Source organism: Enoplosus armatus, chromosome 12, assembly GCF_043641665.1.
Source record: "Enoplosus armatus isolate fEnoArm2 chromosome 12, fEnoArm2.hap1, whole genome shotgun sequence".
NCBI classification, from domain to species: domain Eukaryota; kingdom Metazoa; phylum Chordata; class Actinopteri; order Centrarchiformes; family Enoplosidae; genus Enoplosus; species Enoplosus armatus.
In genome coordinates, this window is record NC_092191.1 from 12622796 (window position 1) to 12648179 (window position 25384).

General features: G+C 44.2%; 1 protein-coding gene across 2 annotated transcripts in view; it reads right to left on the reverse strand.

Moving 5' to 3' along the window:
- The window catches only part of slit1a (slit homolog 1a (Drosophila)), an 83373-nt gene that overhangs the window by 15225 nt on the left and 42764 nt on the right, over positions 1 to 25384 (reverse strand). The window contains exons 5-15 of one of the 2 annotated variants that reach the window (XM_070915428.1): positions 20485 to 20556; positions 19733 to 19804; positions 18473 to 18544; positions 17519 to 17682; positions 13097 to 13244; positions 8327 to 8398; positions 5240 to 5311; positions 5066 to 5137; positions 4665 to 4808; positions 3272 to 3435; positions 2214 to 2237 (exon numbers count right to left, since the gene is read on the reverse strand). In XM_070915428.1, the coding sequence (XP_070771529.1) occupies positions 2214 to 2237; positions 3272 to 3435; positions 4665 to 4808; positions 5066 to 5137; positions 5240 to 5311; positions 8327 to 8398; positions 13097 to 13244; positions 17519 to 17682; positions 18473 to 18544; positions 19733 to 19804; positions 20485 to 20556 (1076 nt within the window). The remainder of the gene's footprint in view (positions 1 to 2213; positions 2238 to 3271; positions 3436 to 4664; positions 4809 to 5065; positions 5138 to 5239; positions 5312 to 8326; positions 8399 to 13096; positions 13245 to 17518; positions 17683 to 18472; positions 18545 to 19732; positions 19805 to 20484; positions 20557 to 25384) is intronic. The other variant, XM_070915430.1, reaches the window with a different exon arrangement.

A 25384-nucleotide genomic window follows, 5' to 3' on the forward strand; every position in this document is an offset into this window, starting at 1 on the left:
AGATGAGAGAGAAATGAGAGGTGAGTGGCAGAGGTGCAGAGAGACATCTGTCCTGATAGAGGAAGAGCAAGAATGAGGCAGCAAGGGGAGTGTGGGACGTTTTCCTGCACCTCCTCCGTCTATGAATAGACGTTACGTGCCAAAAAGCGTGCTGCCGGTTACATCATGGCTGCTCAATAATGAAACAGCACTGGGAGCCACTTAAAACAGTGTGTGTGTGTCTGTGAGTTTGTGTATTGTATCTCAGTGTCTGTGTATATATGTGTGTGTATATGTGCGTGTAGAGCTTATGTGTGTGTGTGCATATGTTCCATTTAGGGGGAACAGCTCAGCGTTTGCTGTTAGGATATCGTTTTGTGTCCCGTTCCCTTTCGCATGCTCACATCGGTGCACCTCTCTGCCTGAGGTTTGGCGATGACATCAGCGGGACACCGTGGGGCACCCAGACCACAATCATGAGCAGGAAAACCTCAAGCAACCAGGACTAAATCCAACAGTTGAGTATCAAAAATCTGTCTAAATAAATGGAGCGGCATCCAAAACCATAACCCAACCCCAAACCCTTGTCGTTGACTTTATTAGAATAAGGTTGGACAGTGAAAGAGTGAATTGCATTCACAGAAACGACTTCCTCTGGCTGGCTGTGCAAACTTTTCCTGAAGCTGTGTCACTTTTCTCAGAGCGGCTCAGTGGAGGGTGCAGATAGACACAGTAATGCTGGTCATTAAGGAACTTTCCCTTGCTAGGCCAGACAACAGGAAAAGGCATTTCCTGCGACAGAGGAAGCAATGAAAGTACAGCACAGCGCTTTGATCTTGAAGATGCAGAGGAGCCAGGGGACATTCGTGAGCCTGAGTCATCGTCATCGTCACAAGTGCGTGGTGGCGACACTTTTACTGTCAGCAGATTTAAACGAAACCGGAGAAAACACAGAGGAGAGGGATGAGGTTTTTCCCTCTCAGAGGCGCAAAATGACTCATCGCTGGAGTTGTAGAAGTTCTCATAATTCCCCGCAGCTTGGTTCCTCATTATCAATGTATTATGGAATCCCCGTGCTGTCAGCGATTGTGTGTGTTGAGTGCATGTGTGTGCGTATCGTGTCAGGCTTTTATTGTTATCATTCAGGGAGGGTGAAATTCTCATTAATCACATTTGGCTTTGATCTTCCTTCTGCTTACATAGTACTCCCATTTGTTCTCTAAACCAGTGTAGAGCTTTATCTCAGCTTAGCACACAAAGACATTAATTTACACACACACACACACACACACACACACACAGGCAGAGTTCGACACACATCACTGCTCCTCCTAGTTATTTTCTTGGAAGTGCTCTTGTTAAGAGGTCCGGAAACATCCGCTGATAGGAATCTGGGTCCTCTGGTGGGCTTTATTTTCTTTAGCTTTTACTGATAGAAAGGACACACTTTCCTTCCCCTCCGTCCTTCTCTCCCTCCCTCCTTTTCTGCCCCTCTCGGTGAGTGACTGTCTGTGCTCATGCCAAAGCAAAGAGCCACTTCCTTTTGACTCTATCTGCTGAGACTGTTAGGAAAACAGAGCTGAGGAGAAACAGACGCTCTCACACGTATATCACATTAAAACGCACACATAGGTACAGTCACTCATCGGCCTAATTAGCTGTTCTCACATGTGTAAATACCCATGGTGCCACTACTATTAATTTGACCCTATAAAGTTTTTTCTGTACAGATCATTTCATCTGAAGTTCATCCTACCATCATCCACATTAAAGGAGGATTCTGGTTTATTACAACTTATGTCTTTCATAGTTTTGGCCATTATTTCAAGACGTTATCGTGGTAAATGGTAATGATCCCTCATTATACAGGAAAACTGTTTGCACATAACCATGGTAGGTATGGTAGGTTAAAGTTGAACGGAAACCTGTGTGATCCTCTGAATGCTTGCGTTTCTTGCCCTGTCTGACTTATTTTTAGCAACGTCGCCACGTTTCCTGCTCACAGCAATTAACTTGGTAAATAAAATGTTATTAATTCCCGAAAGGAATGATGACAAAACTATGAAAATAAGAGCCAAGTTGTAATAAACAGAAATTATCCTTTAACCTGTGGGAGAATCTCATTTTAATGAACAGTAAGTAATGGAAAAAATGATGCCGCTACATGGCTGCGGGTGGATAATTAAAGAAAAGAGGACGACAATGATAGGTGTGAACATTTACAAGCCACTCACCTGGGATGAAGTACTGCTCTTTGGCTGTGATGGAGAAAAGAAAGAGGGACGGATGTCAGTGAGACCAGTCTGGTCTGCATAGCTGTGGTGATGCTATGCTTCAGAACAGTCATATATAAAGCTTATATATGATGACACATGACTCAAGGTATATGACAGTTAAACAGAGAAGCCTGAGACTATCTCTGTTTATGGCAATGTGGAGAAACTGGTGGTAAATATTTGGCTGTTGCTAAGGCAGAGTGACATGAGGGAAAGACAGTGAGAAATAAAGAAAGAAAAGAAAGAAGGAAAAGGACAAAAACAGGGGGAAAAGAAAGAGAAAATAAAAGGAAAAGAAAGAGAAAAACACATGGACTCCCTTCTTCACTGGGTCCAGCCAAACAAATGAGGCTATAAAGAAGTGTGAAACCTCAGCAGTGCAGAGTGCCAGACAGCGTAGCACAGTGCATAAACACAATAGTGGGCACCGCAGGGTGGAGGGAGTGGGGATGGTGAGGCCTGGCTAGTGCAGTGCAGAGGAGTGGGTGGGGGGGTGGTGAAGGAAACCTGAGCCTAGCAGGCAGAGAGCCATGAGAAGGCAAGGGGAGATGGAGGGGAGCCTGAGATTGGCAGAGAGGGCAGAGGAATGGTGGGCACATACAGAAACTCTAGCCCTTACACCAGCCTCGACTGGTGATCTCAGCTCACTGCGGTTTGAATGTGAAACCAGACTCACAATGTGGTAATATGGAGGGGAAATGGAGAAACAGCGAACGATCCCTCTCTCCTTGGCCCCAAGTTCATCTGGGGAGATATTGATCGAGGAGCACCGGCACAGCAAATGATAGGCCGAATAAAAACCTTTTGCCAGGAATGATCACTCATTAAATGTGGTAGAAGGTAGAGGGAACAATGCAGACATAATAGCCACTCCCAGTGGAGAGAGAGAGAGAGAAGAGGAGAGCAGTGGGAGTGGAATAAAAACAGCAAAAGCCTGTCTGAGAGACAGAGAGCCCGAGAGAGACAGAGAGAAGAGGGAGACATTTGGAGACAGTGACACTGAGCCACCGGCCTACCGGAGCAGCGGAACTTCTTGCTCTTGATCTGGCCGATACGTTTGTTTGCCAGTCGGCGAGGGCTGGCGCAGCGGGCGCCGCTGGTCTCGATGGGGTTGGAGCGCAGGTAGTCCGCCAGCCACTTCAGATTACAGTCACAAATAAATGGGTTCTGGGCCAAGTGACTGGAGAACAGAGAGGGAGGGGGAGAGGTAAGCGAGGTAGATATAAGAAGAAAGGGAGGAAAGAGTGAGAGGAGAAAACAAGGAACACACATGAAAACTGATGGGATAAAGGCCAAAAATGAAAACTGGCTCCTGGCTGTAGCTTCATATCTACTGTACAGACATGACAGTGACATGGATGTACTCATCTAACTTGTGGCAAGAACATGAATAAGTGTTCACAACATATCAAACTTTCATTAATGTTGTAAAAATGAATGATTCTGGGAAAACTATACTCAAATTAACAAAATTAGTGTTTTACAGATATTAGGAGTTTGGTCCTATATAATGTACAGTAAGTTGCTCTGAACATTATTTTTTATGTGATTTTTCAAACATTTGATAAATTGTGATTTATGACCCTAATTGTGAAATGACCCTAAAATAGAATCAACACTCTTAAACTTTATAACTTTATGAAGGTAGGATTTATTGTGGGGCTGTTGTCTTAGACTGCTTTAGCTAGGTGTACCTAATAAACTGGGTGTATATTGCAAAACATGCTTGTTGATACTGACATGTTGAATTTAACCATGTCACCCAGCCGCACAGTTTGGTGTGTGTGCTGCCATCCAAATTATGAAGTCAGTTTGGATGACCAGAGACTGGGGGATGGCTGGGATGTATTTTTACCCCTTCTTCAGACTGCAGGCAAAACAGGACTGTTTTAGACTGAGACCCTTAAACCCAGTGCCCTCTTTGAGTATGTGTGCGTGTGTGGTGAGCCAAGGGGCAGCACTATCCATCATCTTCAACAGGTGTCTTGTATGGCCTGTATTTGCATATCTGGACAACAATGTCATGCAGTGTGTTTCAGACATGGTGGACGCCACAGTGTGGGGTCTGTATTGATAACAGCGTGTGGTTTGCCTTGTTTTTTTGGAAAAGTTAAAAGGAGACATTCATTTAGAAAGAATTGGTGCTGTCTGGGTACCAGCGGTGGAAAGAGTGGGTGTGGTGTGCGCTGTTTTTGATCTCAATCTGGCCGCAGAAGCTGTGTGTGTCCGCGTGTTTGTGAAGATGATAGATTTACTCTCCTCTCCACCTCATGATTCCATTCCTGTGTTATTACACAGACCTGCGAGTAAACAACTCCTGTGTTGGCGCATGTTTTATGGTGAAGGCTTGGTATGTGTCAGCGTGTACAGTGGCATGTTTATGTGTGTGTGTGTGCGTGTTTGACTCACAGGGTCTGTATAGCTCGTAGTGAAGTGAAGGTGCCCTTGGCGAGGGTTTGGATCTTGTTGTCATAGAGCGATAGCAGCGAGAGATTCTGCAGGTCCTGGAAGGCATTGGCACGAACGCAGTGAATCTTATTGGCATTCAGCAACCTGAGAGAAGGGGGGAGGAAGACGAAAAAAAGAGGGAGGGAGGAAGTAGGAGGGAAGAATGAAAAGAGGGAGGGAAGCAGCTTGTCAGAGTTTCTTTATGCATTCATTCATTATGCATTCCATCAAGAAAACTATGCACAGGTACAAAGTTTATTTGAAGGTTATGACTCCTTTACTGAGTGGGAGTAAAGGATGCCTGGTGTTCAGTATATATCTGCAGTGTATCAGCAGAGTGTGTGTGTGTGCGTTCTGCTTACAGCAGTTGCAGGGCATAGAGGCCGTCAAACACCCCCTTGGGCAGGTCGGTGATCTTATTTCCATAAAGCACGCTGGGAAATCACAACACAGACTTGCGTTAGACACGAGAAATGACAACCGAGTGGATATTTATGCACATACACATGCACAAACTCGGCCCTGAAGCCACTTACAGGGAGTTGAGGGAGCGCAGGCCCTGGAAGGCATCAGGAGCTATCTCTGAGATCTGGTTGTTGCTCAGGTCTCTGCGTTGAAGAAGAAGGCCAGAGAATTAAAAGTCAAGGAAATGGAGATGTGGGAGGTTTGACCCCACTGTCACCTGGGTGTCGCCCTCATAGGAAGGTGGGGTGTCGCTGGCAAGCGAGGAGGAAGCAAATGTAGTGTGAGCTGGATGAAGATGAGTTCCAGCTCACTCCCATATTTGATGGTGCATCCCTTCAAGGGATTTGATGAAACGAAGTGGGGTAGAGACTCATAGCCAATCAAAACATTTACTCATATTATTTGTGGCCTATCAAGCGGCCCTTGTGTTGTATCCTGGTGAGTGTATGTGAGTAAAAATGGGGTGCAGGGATGAAATCCAAAGCGAAATACAGTAGGCTGCCTCTGAACATAGCCGCTGTTAATAGGATCCACAGGCCTCTCCCCACAGGATAACCACTAAGCCTGTGTGTCTATGTGTTTATGTGTCTGTGTGTCTGTGTGAGTAAACGCAACAGTAAATGAGGAACAGTGGGAAAGAAAGAGAGAAAGACAGATGGAGAGAGAGAGTTAATGGAGTATGTGGACTGAACTCCAGTCGACTGGATACCTTTGAAGGAAAATCATCATGTGGTGAAGAAGAGGGATATTTTCTCATTTGGGGGTAACAGTTAAATAAGTGCCCATTTGTCTTCTCGCAAAGGACTGAGGTTTCCTGGAAATGAAAATGCGGCAGAGGAGCCAACATCTGCACTGGTGTGTGACTGTAAACTCAGACGCTTGTGTGTTTTTGTGTGTGTGTGTCGGTGTGTGAGGGCTGTTACTGCATCCCTGTCTTAAGGGACGGTTCATGTGTAGGTCATCCAATCCAGGACAAGGTGAAAGAGAATGTGTGTGGTTGGCATTTACTGGGAGAAGAGGACACGCAGGGTCAGGAGAGGCATTGCACACATGCCTGCGCACACCACAAATAAACAAACAAATACACACACACAAAAGCCTATATATAACTTCAACTTACCTAATCTTTTAATGAATATTTTCCCTACATAATACAGCAGAAAAACCTACCACTAAATATAAAACGTACATATGAACATCTGCACAGCCTGACCCCAGGGGAGTGACCATATTCATCATGATGTATCGATGCTGTCGACACTCAGTGTGTACTGGGGGTTTTGGACACAGGACAGGCCGGGCCAGTGAGGGCACACAGCCAGCTGAATCAACAGAGGCACCGAGGGTCAACACAGACATGCGGCCATGCATTGTTGTTGCTAAATGCAGAACCAGCAGCAGCAACAGTAGCAGGTCGTGTCTTGTTTGGAAGACCAGATGTAGGAGAGCAACACAGTCTCAGTGCCTTCAAATCTGGTTTGTATATGTTTTATGAAAAGGGTAAACCTTTTTTCCACAATAATATTGCAAACCTCTATTTCTCTTAAATAAAACTACAGTTTCTAGCTTAGCTTAGACATTCTTGTTAGAGTTTTACTTTACTTAATGTGCTAAAATAACCCTAAAACTAAATAACCCTGACCTGACGTGCTTGATTGACTACACAAGGTTCACAATTAATTAGATAACAATCATGAATTTCCCATAAGATGAGGGTCAGGGGAGCTATAGTGAGATAGCAGCTGCTCAGCTGATGCAATTTCTGTTAACCAGAGTGAAGTTTGTTCATTTTGCTATTAAATCTGAATGGTTAATATATTATAAATATATTATAATTTTGTATAATTTCTATCTATTTTTGTATTATATTCAATAATAAGTGATAACAGTTATTGAAGTATGAAAAAATTGCTAAAATTGCTATTTAGTAAAATTTTAGCTCAGTTTTTGTGAGGTTAAGAACATTTTGACAGTTTTATTTACTTTTATATGAACCTAGTTGAGTCTACATGATTCACATTTTTTGCACACACAGAAACAAAATAAAAACATTTTTGAAGTTATTTATGTACAAATAAATCTCAAGTTCCTGTGCGTCCAGGCTCGGGGGAAGCTACAATAAGACCGCAGTTGCTCCATTTAGCTCCATTCGTTCCATTTCTGTTAATATTATTATTATGTTAACACTTGGATTTGTTGAATCTGACAAGCTGCCACTGAATCTGGTTTCTATGTATTCTATAAAAAACACAATATCATATTCAATAAAAAGTAATGGCCCTTCTTTGTAACAATGTTTCAAACTTACTGTAACACTTATTTAGTTTGAGGTTTTTTTTTACTCTAACATAAAAACCTGACCTGGTTGAGTCCACATGGTTCACATTTTTTTAACTAAAAAAACAAACAAAACATTTGGGCATTTATTTTTGTATGAATAAATATTAATTTCCCTTGAGATTTCCCTGCAGCTACAATGAGATAGCAGCTGCTTCAGTCTGTCGACTATTCTCTATTCACCTCATTTGAACTTCAAACTGTCCCTGGAGCTGGAAGATAAAACAGTGAGGAATCCTTTAAGAAGGGCAGAGAAACTCCCTGACCTTCCGTTTCCTCCGTCTCCCTGCTGCTATGTCGGTCAGGCCTGGTGGTGTTGGAGTTATGGGTTTGGCCGACTGGTGTGTGCTGGCTGGGTGACTCAGACAGCTGGTTCAACGGGTGAAAAACCACTCAGTCTCAACTACCAGCCTGTCGCTGTTCACTCCCGGAGAGAGCGAAGCCTCAGCCCTCATTCCAGCACTCTCTCCGTCCCCTCATCATCATCGTCCCAGCCGCAGTTTACAGTTTGCCAACGCAGGCACAACACACACACACACACACACACAGACTGGACACAAGACTAGCCAGGGGAATACCAGTGTGCAGCATTGAAAGATGAGAGCTGTTATTATGCTCATGTAGCATCTGAGTGCTTGCTTTCCATGCCACCCCAAGTCTGAGAACAAGAATATGTTCTTTAGGAGCAGACAAAATAAATACTTCATGCTCCTTAGGAGTGGAATAAGAAGACTGCCAATTGTCGCTTCTTTTTCCAGCCCTCAACTTCTTGTTCTCATCTGTATTATTTAGCCCTGAGGTGAGTGTACTGCTGTACTTACATCCTACGCAGTTTCTTGTATGGAGAGAAGGCTCCGGGAGGAACAGACTTAATCCCATTCTGCTCCAGACGTCTGAAGAAAAGAGGACAGGAGAAAAGGGGAGAGGAGATACCATCAGTTAACCAAACAATAGACTTCTCCATGGCAACATAGCTGACTAATCCTCCCATTACCTCTGACCTTTGGTGATTGGCCTGATTATATTAGCGGAGATCTATTTCCCAGCTGTAATAGGTCCAGGCATGTTGGAGTCATAACATCCTCAGAACCAATAAACAGTCTGAATACTAAAGTGCTGGAGGGGAAAAGGCTCCGTCTCACTTTGTGGGAGGGTGTTAAGGCCTTCAACTAAAAGTAATATTTCTTCTTGGTATAACATTTACAGTGTCCAGCACTTATGTTCTCATATGAGATCCTGAAATCAATAATGATCTCACTTGTTCTTGTGAAATTGGTCTTTATCCTCTGGGTGTCTGCAAAGTGTCCACTGAAACCTTTGCAGCGTGGTGAAATATTACTTCTTTTAGTTTACTTTTTCCTGTGAGCCTAAGAGCTGCTGAAGCCGAGTTGACAAGAAAAATGTCTGACAAAATCTCACCATAAAAACTGTCAAAGAATGAAATGAATATGCAGACAAACACGCACTTGGTCATTTGGTACAGAACAGTCACAAAGTCTAATCAGTCTCAGATGGTCCCGGGGAAACAGACATCACTAAACCCCATTAGTGTGGGCATGCATGTCTGTGTGTTTCAGGCCGGCTGCTACTTAGGACCCAGCTCAGTCCCAGACCAATTCCCTGGTGTAGCTGGCAGAGGGCTGTTTATCTGCAGGTCAGTTCACAGCTTTTAAAACTGTCCTTAACAAGGCTTAGCAGGGCCCAGAGGGAGCCAGCTGCAGGCCTGTCTGGTGTGTCCTACCATGCTGCCTCCCAGCAGAGGAGCTGGCTGCAGAACAGGAGGCATGGGCCTGTGCGAGGTGTGGTAGCCCAGTGGCTACGACGGAATCTAAAGACCATCAAAATGCTATTAATCACCAGAGGAAAATGAGAAATATTTAAAAATCTGCTAAACTCCTTGGCAAACAGAACGTTGTTGATAGATTTAACCCTCTTAAGTATGTGATTTCTTGGTGCAGGACCATTTCCACATGATTTAATTATTCTATTAGAGACAATTTCAGATTTACTGCATGCCTCTCAGGCCCCCTGCATTGCTATGTCTATTCATGGGGGGTGACTGTTTTGTTAGACATTAGCCACAGCCACTTAACAGTTTTGAGTTTCCAAATTTTTTAATCAAGAAGCTTTCCCCCATCAAAGGAGTGGCCTACATTTATGGAGCGATATAGGAGCGCAATTGACATTCTCAGGATAGCAGTGATTCCAGACCACAGATTCCTGTGGTGTACATGCTCTCTCTGTCTGTTTTTGTCTGCCTGTCCCAATGTGTCCGTGGATTTACAGCAGAGTGACAGCGCTGTGGTTCCTCTGCCCTCATCCTGCGGCAGAGTGGTGGACCAAGTGGCTTTAGCGCCTTCTCTCATCAACCAGTCTGTCTGACTGGTCCAAACCAGTCTGGCACTCTACATGCCGTTTGCATGTGTTTCAGCGTCGCTTGTGTATGTGCGTGCCTACTTGATGTGGTGCTCCGGTGTGTGTCAGCCTATAACAAAACCCTCAGAGCCAGACGAGGGCACACAATGCTGTCTGACAACTTTTTAGCCTTTGCATTGTCGCTCCTCGCGGATCGATATGTGAAAGCGACTTAATCCCTCCAATCAACAAAGGAGCTGCTCCGTCCATCGGCAGAGAAAAAAGAAACAATCTCTCAGAGTCACTTTTGGACGGACAATCAATGGTCCCCATCCAATTCATCAGACTGAACATTTGTATGTGTGTCTGTCGGTGTGTGTCTGTGAGCTGGTGTTTGTGTCAGCCAAATCAATGGTCTTCATCCTTTTCATTAGGGTCTGAGCATGGTTTTCATTAAGGGGAAACACATTATGCCTTTGGGTATTCACCCAGTGTGTGCGTGAGTCAGAAATGGATGGCAGGACCGCAGCAGCAGATGAAAGGTGGGGGGAGATTTTTATGGCAGAGTTCAGTCATTGCAGACAGAGACTATGGTGCATAATAATCTGTTGTGGTGGTGTTTAGGCTAACTGGGCCTGGTCTCACAAGAGAGGAGTTCAGAAACCAGCTCACATCCCCACAGCCATAAACACAACACTGGCATTCATTAGGGGAGAGCAGGGCAGGGAGGTTGCAGGTCTCCGATTTGTACATAATGAGAGCAGCATGTGTGTGTTTGTGTGTGTATGTGAGTTTCCGAGTGCCTCATTAACAAGGCATTAGGCTGGCCTTGATACCCGGCAGCCCGCCTTGTTGTAATTGAAACTGATTTTATAATGAACTTCAAGCACAGATCAAACCTGCTGCACCGAATTACTGAGCGGAATCCCCCCCTTTCCCTTTTTATTCCTTCGCCGTTGATCTGCCTCCTCCAACCCGCCTGTGGTGATTTGGCAAGCCGGGAAAGAGGGAGAGAAGATGGACAGAAATGTGGAGGAGAAAAAAAAATCCAGGAAGGAGGAGAGAGAGTGGAGGAAAGAGCATTGTGGGAATATAACCTGTATGGTAAGGCTCTGATGGGCAGGACAGGAGGAATGTGCATGATGTAAGCCAGTGTTTCACCCTACTCTTGTAAAAGATGAATCAGAACATAGTGGAGTTTATTAGCAGGACACGGTTAAGCACCAATTAGATGTGAAGGGCAGGGAGACTTTTAAAATGTCTTTACTCATCTGCTGTGCAGAGAGAATCTATTGTCTATAAAACCAGTGCATGGTATAGCTATCTTTCAGCCGTCTCCCTGTTCTCCCATTAGTGCTCCTGGCTGGTTATTGGGCTCATAGATCACATCGGCCTCTAAGAGATACTCCACTTGTGGAACATTACAACTGGAGGGCATGCTGAAGAGGTCTACGAACCATAAAACATGGCAAAAACTGAGATGCAAGGGTGAGGCTGAATTATTTACATCTCAGAAGTCAATATGCGGGATGTGTGAAGACTTTTAAATTACTTAAAATATCTCAGTATTTCGTGGGTGGTCATTCAATTAGACAAGAACACACAGAAGTGTGAAGTGCATGTCCAAATTAGGAAATTGAGCACACCACTGTGCTAGAAATGGGTCAGGGTTGTTGGGGAACATGGAATCTGTGACTTCCATGCTAGCTGGGTATTTATAAACAGACCCCATGGGGAGGAGGAGACCTAGAAACTTGCTGTGTCCTCCTAACTACACACATGCTCCTTGGAAGAACATGCAATGCGACCACTGGCTTTCTCCCCTTTTCTCACCCATGCAGGCTTCTGCCAGGGGCATTAAACCCCTGATAAAGAGAGTAAAAGCACTACCTTGAAAAGTCTAGCATGCATGCATTCCCGGGAATTACAGAAGGCTGATAGCATGTGGGCCGTAAACAGTTAATGCCCAGACAGATGTTGAAGCACTGATAAAGTGAGGGAGGGATGTTAGCAAAGCGCTCGCATGCGGTTCACAGCCATCTGAGCCGATAAGAGCATGCAGTCTCAGTCTAAAGTCTGCTCTAAGTCTGCTTGTGTGTCTCTCGGCGTACAGTGAATGGATGGATGTCTCCCAGCTGGGTGATGCATGGTGAGAAAAGCAAGCGAGAACAGCATATGTACTGTACATAAAACATGCATGTTTAAATCCTCTCATCCTTGTTAAACCCCCGCATGAGCATACACACGGACAGACACATATGGAAACACATACGCATCTGTAATGTGCATACTCAAACAAATGCCCTGCAGTGCCTTTCTGCACAGAACAATGCAGCTGTGGATGTCCCTGTGTTTTTCTGACATCCATGTCTTTCCTGTAGGTCTGCTGCTCACGTTGTACTGTGCTGAAGAATCTTCCTAAATATGACAGATCCAGTTATCTGGTTCTGACTGAGGGTCATCTACTGTACTAAATCAGATCTACACAGTTGTGTGCGATTGATGGCATTAAGTAAATGTTGATTGGTGAAAAATAAAAGCATTATTTTTACACTGAAATGTATCTGCAAAAATAAAATGAGATGTGTTTGGGTGATATTACATGATGAATTAACTTTTGTTGTCTGGTTGTTGGGATGGGTTACTGCAGTAGAACCAAATATATAGTGTATGTATTTTTTATTATCATGTGAATTTAAACAATAAATAGTCAGTAGATCCTGCTTCCCCTTCTTGCTTTGTTGGAGCTGTAAGTGCACTTTCAGACTGATGTTTTATCAAACACTGACAGGGGAGTTTGTGGCTACATTGACCCTTCATCATGTACATGGCCATCATGCACCCACAAATGCTTCACATTTACTAAATAAATTGGAAACTAGTTAAGCAACACATCAGATCCCAATTTTCTCAATTGTGAACATAGGCACATACTGTATCTACAGTATTCATGACTACATTACAGCAGTGTATTTAGTGTAATCAGAGCTATGACCTCTTGTTTGCTAATAGTACACGTTAATACATTATGTTTTCTAAGGGTTCAGTTGCTTATGTTCTCTAACATGCCAAGTGGTCTAATACCATAGATGCAGGAAACTGATTAAACAAGGGTCCAGACAGAGACAAAGAGCTAAAGTCTATATGTCATCATGAGAAATAAGACTGTGCATCTGTACTTGAAAACATCTTTTAAGGTGACACTGTTTACTAAAGACAACAGGTATCGTGCTTACATCTCGGCCATGCTGTCGGGCAGGTTGGCTGGGATGGCGGTGAGACCTTTCCCTCTGCAGTCCACAATGTTGTTACTGCAGGTACACATGGCAGGGCAAGAGCCCCCACCGATGCTGCACGGCTGCAGGCTGGAGGACTCCTGGTGACCTGAGGAGAAAAGTAGAGGAGAGGAAAAAAAAACTACATGTGAAAATGTGATGGGAAGAGAGGAATCTGCAGCTCCTACAGGTGGATTGGGTGGGTGTCAGTGAGAGCAGCACGACTCTGAGCGGGATTACGGGATGAGATTGTTTGCCGTAGGGTTTGTGCGGTGACATGAAGCAGCTCTTGCACTCATGTGGAGCTCCAACTCTTCCGCTGCTGTTCATGTCATCAACCCTTTGTTCTTCATAAACTGAATTGCAAATGAACACATCATTCTCAGGGATGTTTTGACATTGAGAAAAGAAAATGAAACATCCTACTCTTGACTTTATTGTAAAGCCGTACATCCTTGAGAATCAATGGGCAAGAAACTAGGTTATCTATCAAAGGAGTGCCACAGTATATTGAGAGGAGAAGAAAGACATGAATAATAGAGTTGGAGCGGCGATTGAAGGCCTCCCAATAACACCCATTGATCTCCCCGCAAATTTTCCTCCTGAGTCTGCGTTCTCGGGGTGGAATTGATGCCATTCTGCACATTCAGCTTTACACCCCCCATCTCTTCACTTCCATTTGTTCTAAAACACTTCAACTTTTCAATTTGCATACAGAGCACACAACCCATCACGCTGTCTCTAGATACCTGTTCAAATAGCAGCAGCACTGTCAACGGTATGGTGAAGAGCGGGCGTTTGCACTGCCAGTACGGCGCGCGTGTGTGTGTGTACAAGATGTGTGTATGTAAGCCTAACCCAGATAAAATGAATAAAACAGACTTTTAAATGGCCTCATTTACACAGCATTACTAATCCGAGTTTCAAACCATGAATATTTGATTACCTTCCTATCTATCGCTCTGCTTGTGTGGAACATGTTGGCGAGAGAGAGTGAAGGGGGGATAGAGGTTCAGGGAGAGAGACAGAGTGAGTGATGGTGAAAGTCAGTGACAGAGAGAGCGCAGTTCTCAAAACTCCACTCCCTAAAAACAGAAAGAAAGACTGCTGTCAAACATCCTGCTTTACCATGAAATGACTCCAGCTCTTGCTCTTGGACCATTTAGCCAATAAGCAACGTTTAAGGTCAGACTTCATGTATCTGGCCAATCATAATCAATTACCTGAAGGGCTGAGATGCTCTGACAGATCTGGGAATCAGGTAAACACAACAAATAGACTCAAGAGCGTGAATCAACACTCACTCAGTCGCTCAACCCACGTGATCTGAGGCCCTGTGATCTGGGACGGCAGAGCTTTTGACAGATCTAGGATCAGGTGTAGGGCAGAGAAGAACTCCCTTCTGATCTAACATGGCATATTTGACAGGCCTGGGATCAGGGAGAGTGCAGAGCACAGCTGGAGCGGCCTTAACAATGACAGCTCTCTGACAGGTATACTTGAGGTGAAGCTGTTTGATGTACGCTCGTCCCCTGTTCTTCCGAGTGCTGTTTTCCCCATTATCTCTTCCCCATCCGCCATCTCTACCACTCCAGTCCCGTCCCATTTCCCCTGTTTTATTTGCTCTTACCTTTCTATCACTCTTCGCTCCTCCAGCTGCTCTTTCAGCTCTCTCTCACTCCTCTTAGCGTCCTCATTTTCAGCCCCTCCACTCCCAAATCTCTGCCAATGACTGTCACTGCAGCCCATTACCTCCTGTCCATTTGCTCGCAAGTCTTTACATTTAACCTCACTCCACCTCATTTCTCTCGTCATTTCAAAATGTTATCACTGGCTTCTTCCCATTAGTCTCTTTCCTCAAAGTCCCTTTCACCACAACAGTCTGGTTCACCAGTTCTCCCCCCTTTTCCCTTCTTCATACACTCATTTCTTCCCTGTTTCCCACTACAGGAGTCAGATTTTATTCCACCCCTCAAGCAATTTATTACTCATTGCTCATTTCAAACATAATATTTTTGCTTCATTTATTATTCCTTGGGAGCAGTAATTCAGTACAATAGTCATTAATTTCCTGTCATATAACCCTAAATTGGCATAAGCAGCTTCTAACTTTTAGTTACCTCTCCTGTGAATGATCAAGCGGAGCAAAGAGGGTTTATGTGTAAATGTTTTGCTCGATAAAATCACAGCGGAGGCCATTCAGACAAAGTAAAGTCACTCTAATCTAAATTAGAGTCAGAGGATTATGAGTAATTAGGATGAAAATGGGTTGGCAGTGGTATTTAGGTAAGGTCCATAATTTATTACTGTTTTTCTCAAATAGAGCAAAGAGATGCAGATTTTCACCCAGATCTGAAGTCTTAAAACTTGTGTTTTCTGCTGTTCAATTTTTAAAATAAAATCATTTTGTGATGGGAATAGCTCAGGAACTGCTTCTGGTCATACGAAGTGAGGAGAAAAGAGAAAAATGGAGAGAAAACACAAATGAGCTGCTGGTCATGCACCAGACTCAGTAATTAGAAAATAAAAGTAAAAGTGTTAGCTCTGCAAATGTTATTTTTAAAATCCAATTTTCACCCGGGATTTTCAATCATTAAGTATAGCTACAAAGTAAAAGTTCATCGCTTTTTTAAAACAGAAAATAATGAGCCCCAGTTTGGGTTTTGGATTGTTCAACTTTAATGTGATTTTTAGATTGATGACAAACGACCGCCTGGAAAAATGTGATATTTTATTCCTCGAAGTGAAGCAGTAAATGTGTTACTCTGCTCATTACTGACAAAAATTTACAATATCGTGACGCTTTCCAGCCGAATACTGGGAGTGATAGCCGGTGAGTCATGATGCTGAGAGCGCTGCAGAATTTCATCATATTTTGCAACAACTAATAGCCCACTGTACCCCATTTTCCTTCTCCTGCCTCTCACAACAACAACATGCCTCTCTTTTCCCTCTTCCTCTCTTCCAGCACAGCGCCACCCCGCCCCAAATCCCCCGCAGGTGGCCTGGCCTGGTCACAGCACAAACTGAGTACACGCACAAACACACAGTGCAGTGAACATCCAAAATACAAAATGTGTGTGTATGTGTGTGCCAGCGAGCCAGTCCCTAATGAGTCCTTCACAGGGAGTTCAACTTCTGGTCACTCATCCACTCAAGAAGAAACTGGGAGTAGTTTGTGTGTGTGTGTGCGTGTGTGCACATGTTTGCGTGAATGCATGTTGGTGTATTTGAGCACAGAGAGGCAGAAATACATGGCAATAGATTTTGTTTTCATCTTCTTGCCCAAAAAGTGTGAATGACCGTTCGCTAGTGAGACTCACAGAGAACCAATCAGTGTCAATCTACTACAGCTTTCTTAAATAAGAACAAGAAAAACATAATCATTCTTACATGATGGCAGTTAATATCAGCGTGCTACATGAACTGCAACTCCCCATCATGCAAAACCTCAACTTTCTGTATCTGTATTCTATCAGACCCCGAAGTTTCCCTGACACCCCTAGCTCCCCTTTTGTAACTGGAATCGTTACACTCCCACGCTTTGAGCCTCTTTCCCTGGGCGATGAATAGTTAATGATCTGTGCTGTCACGCCGTATGGCTGCGTAAAAATCACAACCCATGGAGAGAAAGAGAGAGAGGGACACGCAAACCACAAACACACACAAACGTGGACACAAACAGCCCTCACAGCTGGTGTTGAGAGTGAGATGGCCTTGTGGGGAGTGGAGGTTCTCATGCTGTTTTTCCATTGTCCTGATATGATAACTCCAATACACGCCATGACACATCCACATCACATGCTCTCTCTCACACACACACACACACACACACACACACACACACACACACACACACATACAGCAAGAGGGAAACAGCGAGTTCAAAGCCACAATAATCCTTGTGTGAGGAGGTGAGAGGCCATGAATAATGACGACAGAGGAGAGGGGCACTACTGTCAGTGGGAGCAGCCTTTGCTCTAGCTGTGTGTTTGATATATATGTCATGGCATTTTCCTGGCACCGCTGCCAGCTCCTGAAAGCTGGAGACACATGAAAGGGCCAGAGGAGAGCTGTGGGGTTGCCCGGGGGCAGAGGAGCTGTCAGGTGGCTGCCAGGTGAACACACTGACACAAAAACACAATGGGAGTGTAGGGAGGAGAATATCTACTAGCTAGGAAAGGGAGTTTTGGGCTTGACTGTTTAATTGTCAAGCTCAAGTCCCAATGAGCAACAAAAAGACATTTCATTCCTTTTTGAGATGCTGTAAAAGTAGCTTTCCCTACCCACTGAGCAGGCAAATTACTAAATAAACAATACACACTATGACATGCAATGTTCTTGTGGTAACTCTCTTTTAAAGTTGAGTTGCAAATAACTTACCTGAGCAGCTGAATTCATGTTTCTGTATCTCTGCGACATTGAGTCCTCTGAGCTCGGGAGGGGTGGTACACTGGGTGAATAGACCAATTGTAGGCCTCTGTCTGAGCCACTGAGCCAGCCAGGCCAGGTGACAGTCACAGTTCAGATTGTTGGAGTGCAGACGGCTGTAAAAAGAGAGAAAGAATTAAACATGGAGGCATTAAAAGATCTTCTCCGCCTGTTTGGCTATCTAAAATTCTACCAGCTGGAGACACAAATAGCTTTAAAAGTGTCTATTCTTTCCCAGAACTCATCACATCCAATCCCTGTGGCGAAACACACTAAATGATACGCTACATGGATGATTGTAAATGGCACATTCTAAAAAGGAGGAACACTAAAGAGGACTTTTCTAAACCCAATACTCCAAACACGGCATTCCTGGAGTCCAGAATAACTCTCACTGTGGTGCGGTGGACCTCTGGAGCACGTATGCTAACTTGCAAACCCATGTGCGCAGACATGTAGCGTACACACAAACAGAAAAGCCATATAATATAACCCCACTGGGAGTGAAGAAGCCCAAAAAGCCACCACAAGAAGTGTGGCCACAGGGAGTCACGGCTCTGAGGGTTTCAGCAGGCATAATTGTTTTAATTTGCACATAATTTCAGATTTAGTAATCACATACAATGCACAATACACAATAGGGTTCTGGGGCTATTTGCGTCTATCTGGGCCAGTTGTTGTTGTGTGTGCTTTAGATGGGGGGGGATAATGGCCCCTGGCACTGCTACAGACCCTTCTGTGGTGCTCTGCGGTTATGGCTGCCCCCCAACACTGCCTGGAATGACAGAATCTACTCCCATTGAGATCATGTGGGACTTCAGCACTTTCTCTGCTGTGCCTGCATGCTTGTAGAATATAGTTTTATTTTAAAGAATATCTCCAGAGAGGTAGAGAGCATTGGCTTACAAGGTTCGTAGTTTGGGCATGTGGTTGAAGCTGGAGACGGGGATGCTGCTGATGTTGTTGTTGTTCAGCGTTCTGTGAATACAAAAAGAGCAAGCAAAGTCACATCGTCAGTGCTGGGGAGAAATTTCTTTAAATATATACTTCAAAAAGAGTTTTGTTGTGCTCGTCCTCTTCCGTTCCATCTTTTTAAATCTACCCCCCTCTCTTTTCTCTCCATCTCTCTTTGTAGCATCCCGCTGGGAATATAACACCTCATCCCACACAGATGGGAAGCCCTAGCACCTCCCACGCACACATACAGTCGTGCATGCAAATATACACACATGCATGTGCATGCAAGCATAATCACAAGCACCCCAACTTGTAGTTGGAGAAACATACAATACACATACACACAGCCGCACACACTTCCCTCGAACCCTGGGCATCAGCTGCAGTGAGAGAATCAGGTCATTTCAATCAGCCTAATAACCCTTTACCATATTTCAACCTGCTCCCCCTTTTAACACAACCTGTCCTCCTCCCCCATAAAACCTATACATACAGGCCCCATCAAAACCCCCCCCCCCCCATCCCCTCTTACACCATTATGACAACCCTATCACTACATCTGCAATCCATCCACGCCATGAAAGCAGCCTTTAATGGCTTTTTTTGTCTCCCCACCCCCTTAAAAAAACCCACAAACACACATGCACAACACAGTCTTTCACCATAAAAATAACACGGCTGTCAAAGTGCCTTTGTCCCCCCGGCCCGCGCTGTTAGTCTACATTGTTTCAGGTGGAGAGCTCTAACAGAGGCCTGTGATTATGATTTTTGACAAGGGAAGATTAATTGAATGTTTAAAAAATGCATAACATGGTCACCAATGCGTCCAGGGTGGAATGCTCACTTGAATGGGATTTTTGATCAAGCTGGTTGGAGCTCCCTTGTCAGATGGCCCGCCCAGGGCTGGATGGGGTGTAGATGGAGGTGGAGGAGTGGGTGGGGGAGTGTTAATGTGATGGAGGGGAACGCTGCTGTCAACTGTGTGGAACAATGAGTTAATGGAGCTTGGTCTCCATGATGCAGGCCCCCTCATGAGGCCCGCTGGGGGTATTTTGGCATAATAACCAAGGCCATACTAATTAAAGGTGTGTGCTGTGTGTATATATTAGTTATGGTTATTAGTTAAAAACAATGTCTTAATTTAACTAAGTGCCTTAATGGAAAGATACAGGGCGGGGCTGGATGAATAGCATGACTTTAGATACTTACAGCACTTCCAAGCCTCTCAGAGCTCTGAAGGCTCCGTCCTCGATGCAGCTGATGTGGTTTTTGTCCAGCTGACTGCAGAGCACACAGGACAGAGAGGGGCTTTGTTACACAAGACACACACACAATCTTTCCGTCTCCCTGTGGGGTAGTTGTAATCATCGATACAGTAAGTAGTACACTGATGGACTACGGTAAATCGATACTGGTTTAGTCATCTCAGCTCATGTAACCCCAAGAGTAGCAAAAGGGGACTTTACTGATTGTTTATCTGCATCGATACACCTCATAAATCTGTGTGTCCGTGTGTGAATGTGCACATAATCTGGGGAAGATGTAAATCACAGTTGCTACAAGCCACCTTTGGGGAGCTGCTTGTGTGTGTGCGGTTAGTTAGTCTACTGTACTCATCAGAGTGATATACAATCCATGCATACACACACCAATACACATAATGTTTTACTCTTACCGAGGGCCATTAACTCAGCCAGACAAAGAAAAGAAATGTTAACATGCTGGAATTATACTAAATGGAGCTCATTCTTCTGCTGTTCAGTAGCTTTCAGTGTGATTTGCTTCGCTCTGGATAATCTTGATAGTTTATGTAATTTTTTAAAGCAGTAAATCACTCTTTCTAGCTTCTCAAATGTGAATATTTTCTGATTTTCTTGGACAAAACAATACATTTCAAGACATCATCATTCTATAAAGTAGTTAAGTACATCCATCGCTGCTGGAAAGGATGAGGCACTCACAGGTTTTTGATGTCTGTAGCTCCTCTGAATGCTTTTCTGGGGATGGACTGGATGAAGTTCTCGCTCAGATCTCTGTGGAGACAATAAGTAGTCATTGGTTACACATAACTTATCTATGAGGATGGCTTGGTTTGGTGTGTTTGGTTTGGCAGGCTGTGTGTCAAAAAACACACAGCCTTTTTTGGAAGCACTATTAACATGTTTCAACAATTTCCTATATAAATGTTTGACTTCAAGTGTTTAAAACATGCTTTTCAACCGGCGGCATTCACTCCCTCTTTTACAACACTCGTCGGTGCAGAACAGAAAGCTAAGGGCAGTTTTTCTTTTCTCTCCTATGTGTGCCAAAACCCTGAGGTGTGATACTGCATGAAGAGCTCTACTCACAATGGAGTGGTTATTTTATAGTGGCTGTATTATTCAGTGTTCACTCATGCTATAATTTGCTCTCTGTGCCTAGACCACGCTCTGGTGTGAGGTGCCCAACTCACTGCCTGCACACAGACCGAACAAACAGGCAGCAGAGCAACGAGGGGTCCTCACTGATCCTGTGGGGTGGATTCATTAGGACGCTGTGACACAAAGAACATTATCTTTTAGTATTAGGCTATGTGTGTGTGTGTGTGTCCAGCGCTTAACGGTGGGTACAAATTAGGCATTTGTAAAGTGCATGTGTGTGGAAAGTAAGAGAGTGAGAGAGGGGAGGGTCAGAGAGGAAAGGGGGGAAGGAGAGTGAGTGAAACACAAGTAGCCATAGTTTTAATTAGCAGAGTCTTTTGTCTGTTGTTTAAATGGTGAGCTAACCTCATTCAGAAAGGCTCTGCCCCTTTCTGTACACACACACACCACACAGGGAAACTGTAGGGCGCTGCCAGAGAGGCTCCTGTTTTGAATGTGTGTGTGTCACACACGCATGGAGGGCTCCCATAGTTGGACAGACGTAAACAGAGTACTTATGGTCGCCCATAGCGAGGCTGAAGCACAACACCACAATCTATAAAACTGCACAACACAACAGTTCTGCAGAAGACTTTGATGACTACTTATTTAATGTTACTGTACGCCACAGCACGCATTCCCATGATGCACACAACAAGAATCCACACTTATAAAACCCTGTGGGGTAATGTTAAAATGAGTTCCCAAGACAACCGGCTCACATAGTGTCACCATTGGGTCATCCTTTCCAGAATTTTCCTTGGAATGAATATTGCACCCACATTGTTTCAACGGGATACAAAAGAGGGGAGCAAAAACACACCACAGCGGTCGTGTTGTGCAATCTATCTAATGAATGGGTGGTTGTGCCTTTATGGTGCAGCAGAAATTAAAACAGCAGGCCACTCCAAATGCACCACAATTAAAAGTGGAATTTGCATGTTTGCCTTTTTATTGTTTGAATATATTAAATACGAGGCAACTGTTGAACTTTTACCAAAATAAAATGATGCATTTTGATGAACATGCACAGTTCAATATTTCATGGGAGATGAATGCATGTGCATAGTCCCGTAGCGATCAAGCTGTATGTTGGTGGTCGACTGTAACTTGTTGGCTCTTGCCCCGTCTTTACAGTCTCATCCCATTAGAGGATGGCTGTGTATTTAACATGACATGACACTACATGGGAAAGGCCATAAAACGAGCACGTTTATGTCTTGCATAAACTAACAAATAAGCTGTCCAGTTATCTTAACTGCATCCCATTTTAACAGTATAGACAACAGCTCTATCTGGCTGTTCTCAACTCACAAAAATGTAACGTGCATGTACAGATGTGCAAATGAAACACACGCATGGCTGGCTTGAGTTCAAAGAGAACATAAATATTCCATCTAATGGCACATTCTAATTTTATCATCTGAGGTTTTTTTGAATTGTATTTCTTCAGCAGATCTGCATAACATCTCCTTTCATAGAAATATTTGGGCAATTACACAACAATAATCTATCTATTCTGTCAATCTGCCACATTTTGCAGGATCATATCCCAAATAATCAAATCAGCTTCATGTCTCTTCACCAGCAAGAATGGGAGCCAGAACAGTCATGCTCCCTCCAGCTCCTTTGTTGTTTTCTTGGCAAAACAGCCCAAGTGCAGAGTTGAAAGCTGAGTCAGTCTGGCACCCGGGCTATATCGGTACCTCTTATCAAGGCGGCTCCATGCGAGAGGAATGCTTTTGGTCTACCTGGCCATGCACTCTATCTGACGACTAATTAGTCCTCTCACCTTCTCCTCACCTTCCCGCTACAAACACACACGGAGACGCCGTAGTGCTGTACTGCTGGAGACACGCTGTTATTACTTCTCCCCCCGGACATCTGGGAGGAGGAGTACGGTATGTCTATTCTGTGTGTGTGTTCGCTCCCAGGTTACAATAAGAAATGATAGCAGATTGCTGTGCTAGGACAGCATTGTTGGAGTGCCAGAGGCTACAGAACAGTAGGCGCAAGGGGAAGAAGAAAGACAGAGGAACAGAGAGATGGAGACAGGCATGAGAAGCTGGAATGCAGAGAGGCTCTGACAATATGAATACAATGCTATGTGTGTAAGTAGTAAAATGAAAGCTCTAGGGTGGAATCCGCACACTAAAACCCCCATAATCCTATTAGCACGCTATAACACGATTGGCTGGAGTGATCTATATGCTCCCACTTATGGTGCTGTTTGATTGGATTAGATGCCGAGGTCGTGGGAGGTCGCTTTGTAACTGTAGGTCTGTTCTGGGACAATGTGTCCGCAAAAAAAAAAAAAAAAAGCCCTATGACAACCCCAAATGATGCTATCTATCGTGCCAGAAAGTCTGCCTTTCTCCCTCTGCCTGGTTTGTTCTCTCCTCTGTCACATATAACAGAATAATCACAGTGGTCATGGTTTGGAGTCTGCAGTCTTCTGTGTCCTTTAAGGATTTATCGACGGGCTCAACTCCTACGGGAGCCAGAGCAATATTAAATTTAGCAACGCTACATTTCTGCATTTACACATTCTTAAAACGGCAAACAGGACATTTCTGTGGGAGACCATGCTGTATTTTACATAGTCTGTGGTTGCCCCTCACTGGTATTTCAGTCCCGACTATGTTGGCTCCGAGATATTTGACATTTCTGATTAGTTTGAAAGCAGATTTTCAGGGAAGCACTGATCCCTTCAAAAACAGACATGATTATGTGAGAACAGTCACCACAAAGAGGGATATTGGCCACCATGGTCTCTATCACTAAGTCATGACAGTAAATCTACTGTTACAGCCCTTCAGCAAATACCACCACAGTGCATCACTAGAGAAGCAGCCCAAACATAGTTAACAACCAAACTGGCATGACGAGAAATGACGAAAAGATATATTAAAAAAAAACCTGTTTCCTTCCTCTTTGTCCTTTGTTTCTCCATAAAATCATTCTGCCTTCAAGCGTCTGGCCAACACACACTTTCCAAAATGTGAGTCTGTACATTGCCCCCGGCTCAGCTAACCTCAGGGTCATCAGTTTGTGAAGTACTGCAGGAACGCAGAGAAGGCAAAAGTTAAGTATCAGAAGCAGGAGCACAGGTCATAACCTCTAGACTTCACTCCACTCGCTCGGCTCTGTTCAGGGTAAAAGGATTCATGGAAACCATCAGAGCCACGCCGCACTCTCTACTGCCCAGACTCCTTCCATGCAGTCATTACAATGCTATGAAGACTATCCCGAGGCATGGCAGCGGCCTCCAGCCCCATTCCAGGCCCCCAGGCATCTCACAGAGAGCTGTAATGATGTCAGACCTGTGGCTTTTTGTTTCCTTATTTCCTGCACACAGCATGCCATACCAGTCCTTTTTCATTACAGGTGTGTGAACCAATGCCTGAGTGAGCGAGAGTGAGTGTGGCTAAGTCAGTGTTCAAACAGCTTAGACCTGGTATAGATTTACCTTAATGCACCACATACCTCGAAGTGGGCAGTGAGTTCATTAATGTAGCCTGGCTCTCTTTAGGTGACGTTGCTCACAGTTCATTCCCATTGTAGCCTTAATGATGAGGTAACACACATGTTTTCAGGTGTGTCCTCGCCATATGAACTGCAGTCAGGACTTTTTAAGGTTTCACTTGTACGAGACCTCAAACAATGGTATCGTTTAGCCAGTGTAAAGTGCTCTGACAATAAACTCAGCTACTGATATGCCTATTTACAAGAATCCCTGCAGAGTCTATATCTGGAATAATTAGCAATGTTATCAGACATAGCTCAAGGCGCCTGGTCTGGAGATTAGCCGCACGTTGAAGGTAATGTCTGGTTCCTGTCTGATTCACATCATTAACCTCTGATCTCTATCTCAGTACACTGCACTAAAACTGTACAAAACTTCAGCTCAACTTCTGCATGACACAAATACCCACTGTGGCCGCATAACTGATGAGATGTTAATCCCACTAATCAAAAAAACTGTGTAAAGGGATTAGCATAGTTTTTATGCTTATGATAATCACATTTTTAATCTTTATTTCTGACAGCAAGAGGAGTTTCTGAGGATGCTTCAGGCTCCACAGTGTGATACTCTGGGGATAAGTAATAAACAGCTTCTAATACACAAATGAAAACATGCACGTGGACACATGTGCACACATGCCTACATGCCATCACAAACAACTGCCTCTATCCAAAAGATTTCATAACCTCGGCCTCCACAGTTGGTTGACAACAGCGGTTGACACAGAGGATCACAAATCAGACGGGATGATCTGATGTTCTGGTGTCTTGGTTTTAAAGGTTTCGCTGCCATTTAAGGATTTATGTGGAAGCACTCTGCAACTCAAGTTTCTCCTTCAATGACCCCGTTCACACCAACGATTCACTGTTCTCCACTTTCTTTCTCCTTCTCTCTGTCTTTGTTGGAACTTTTCTGGTAAACTAATTCTGTTATTAG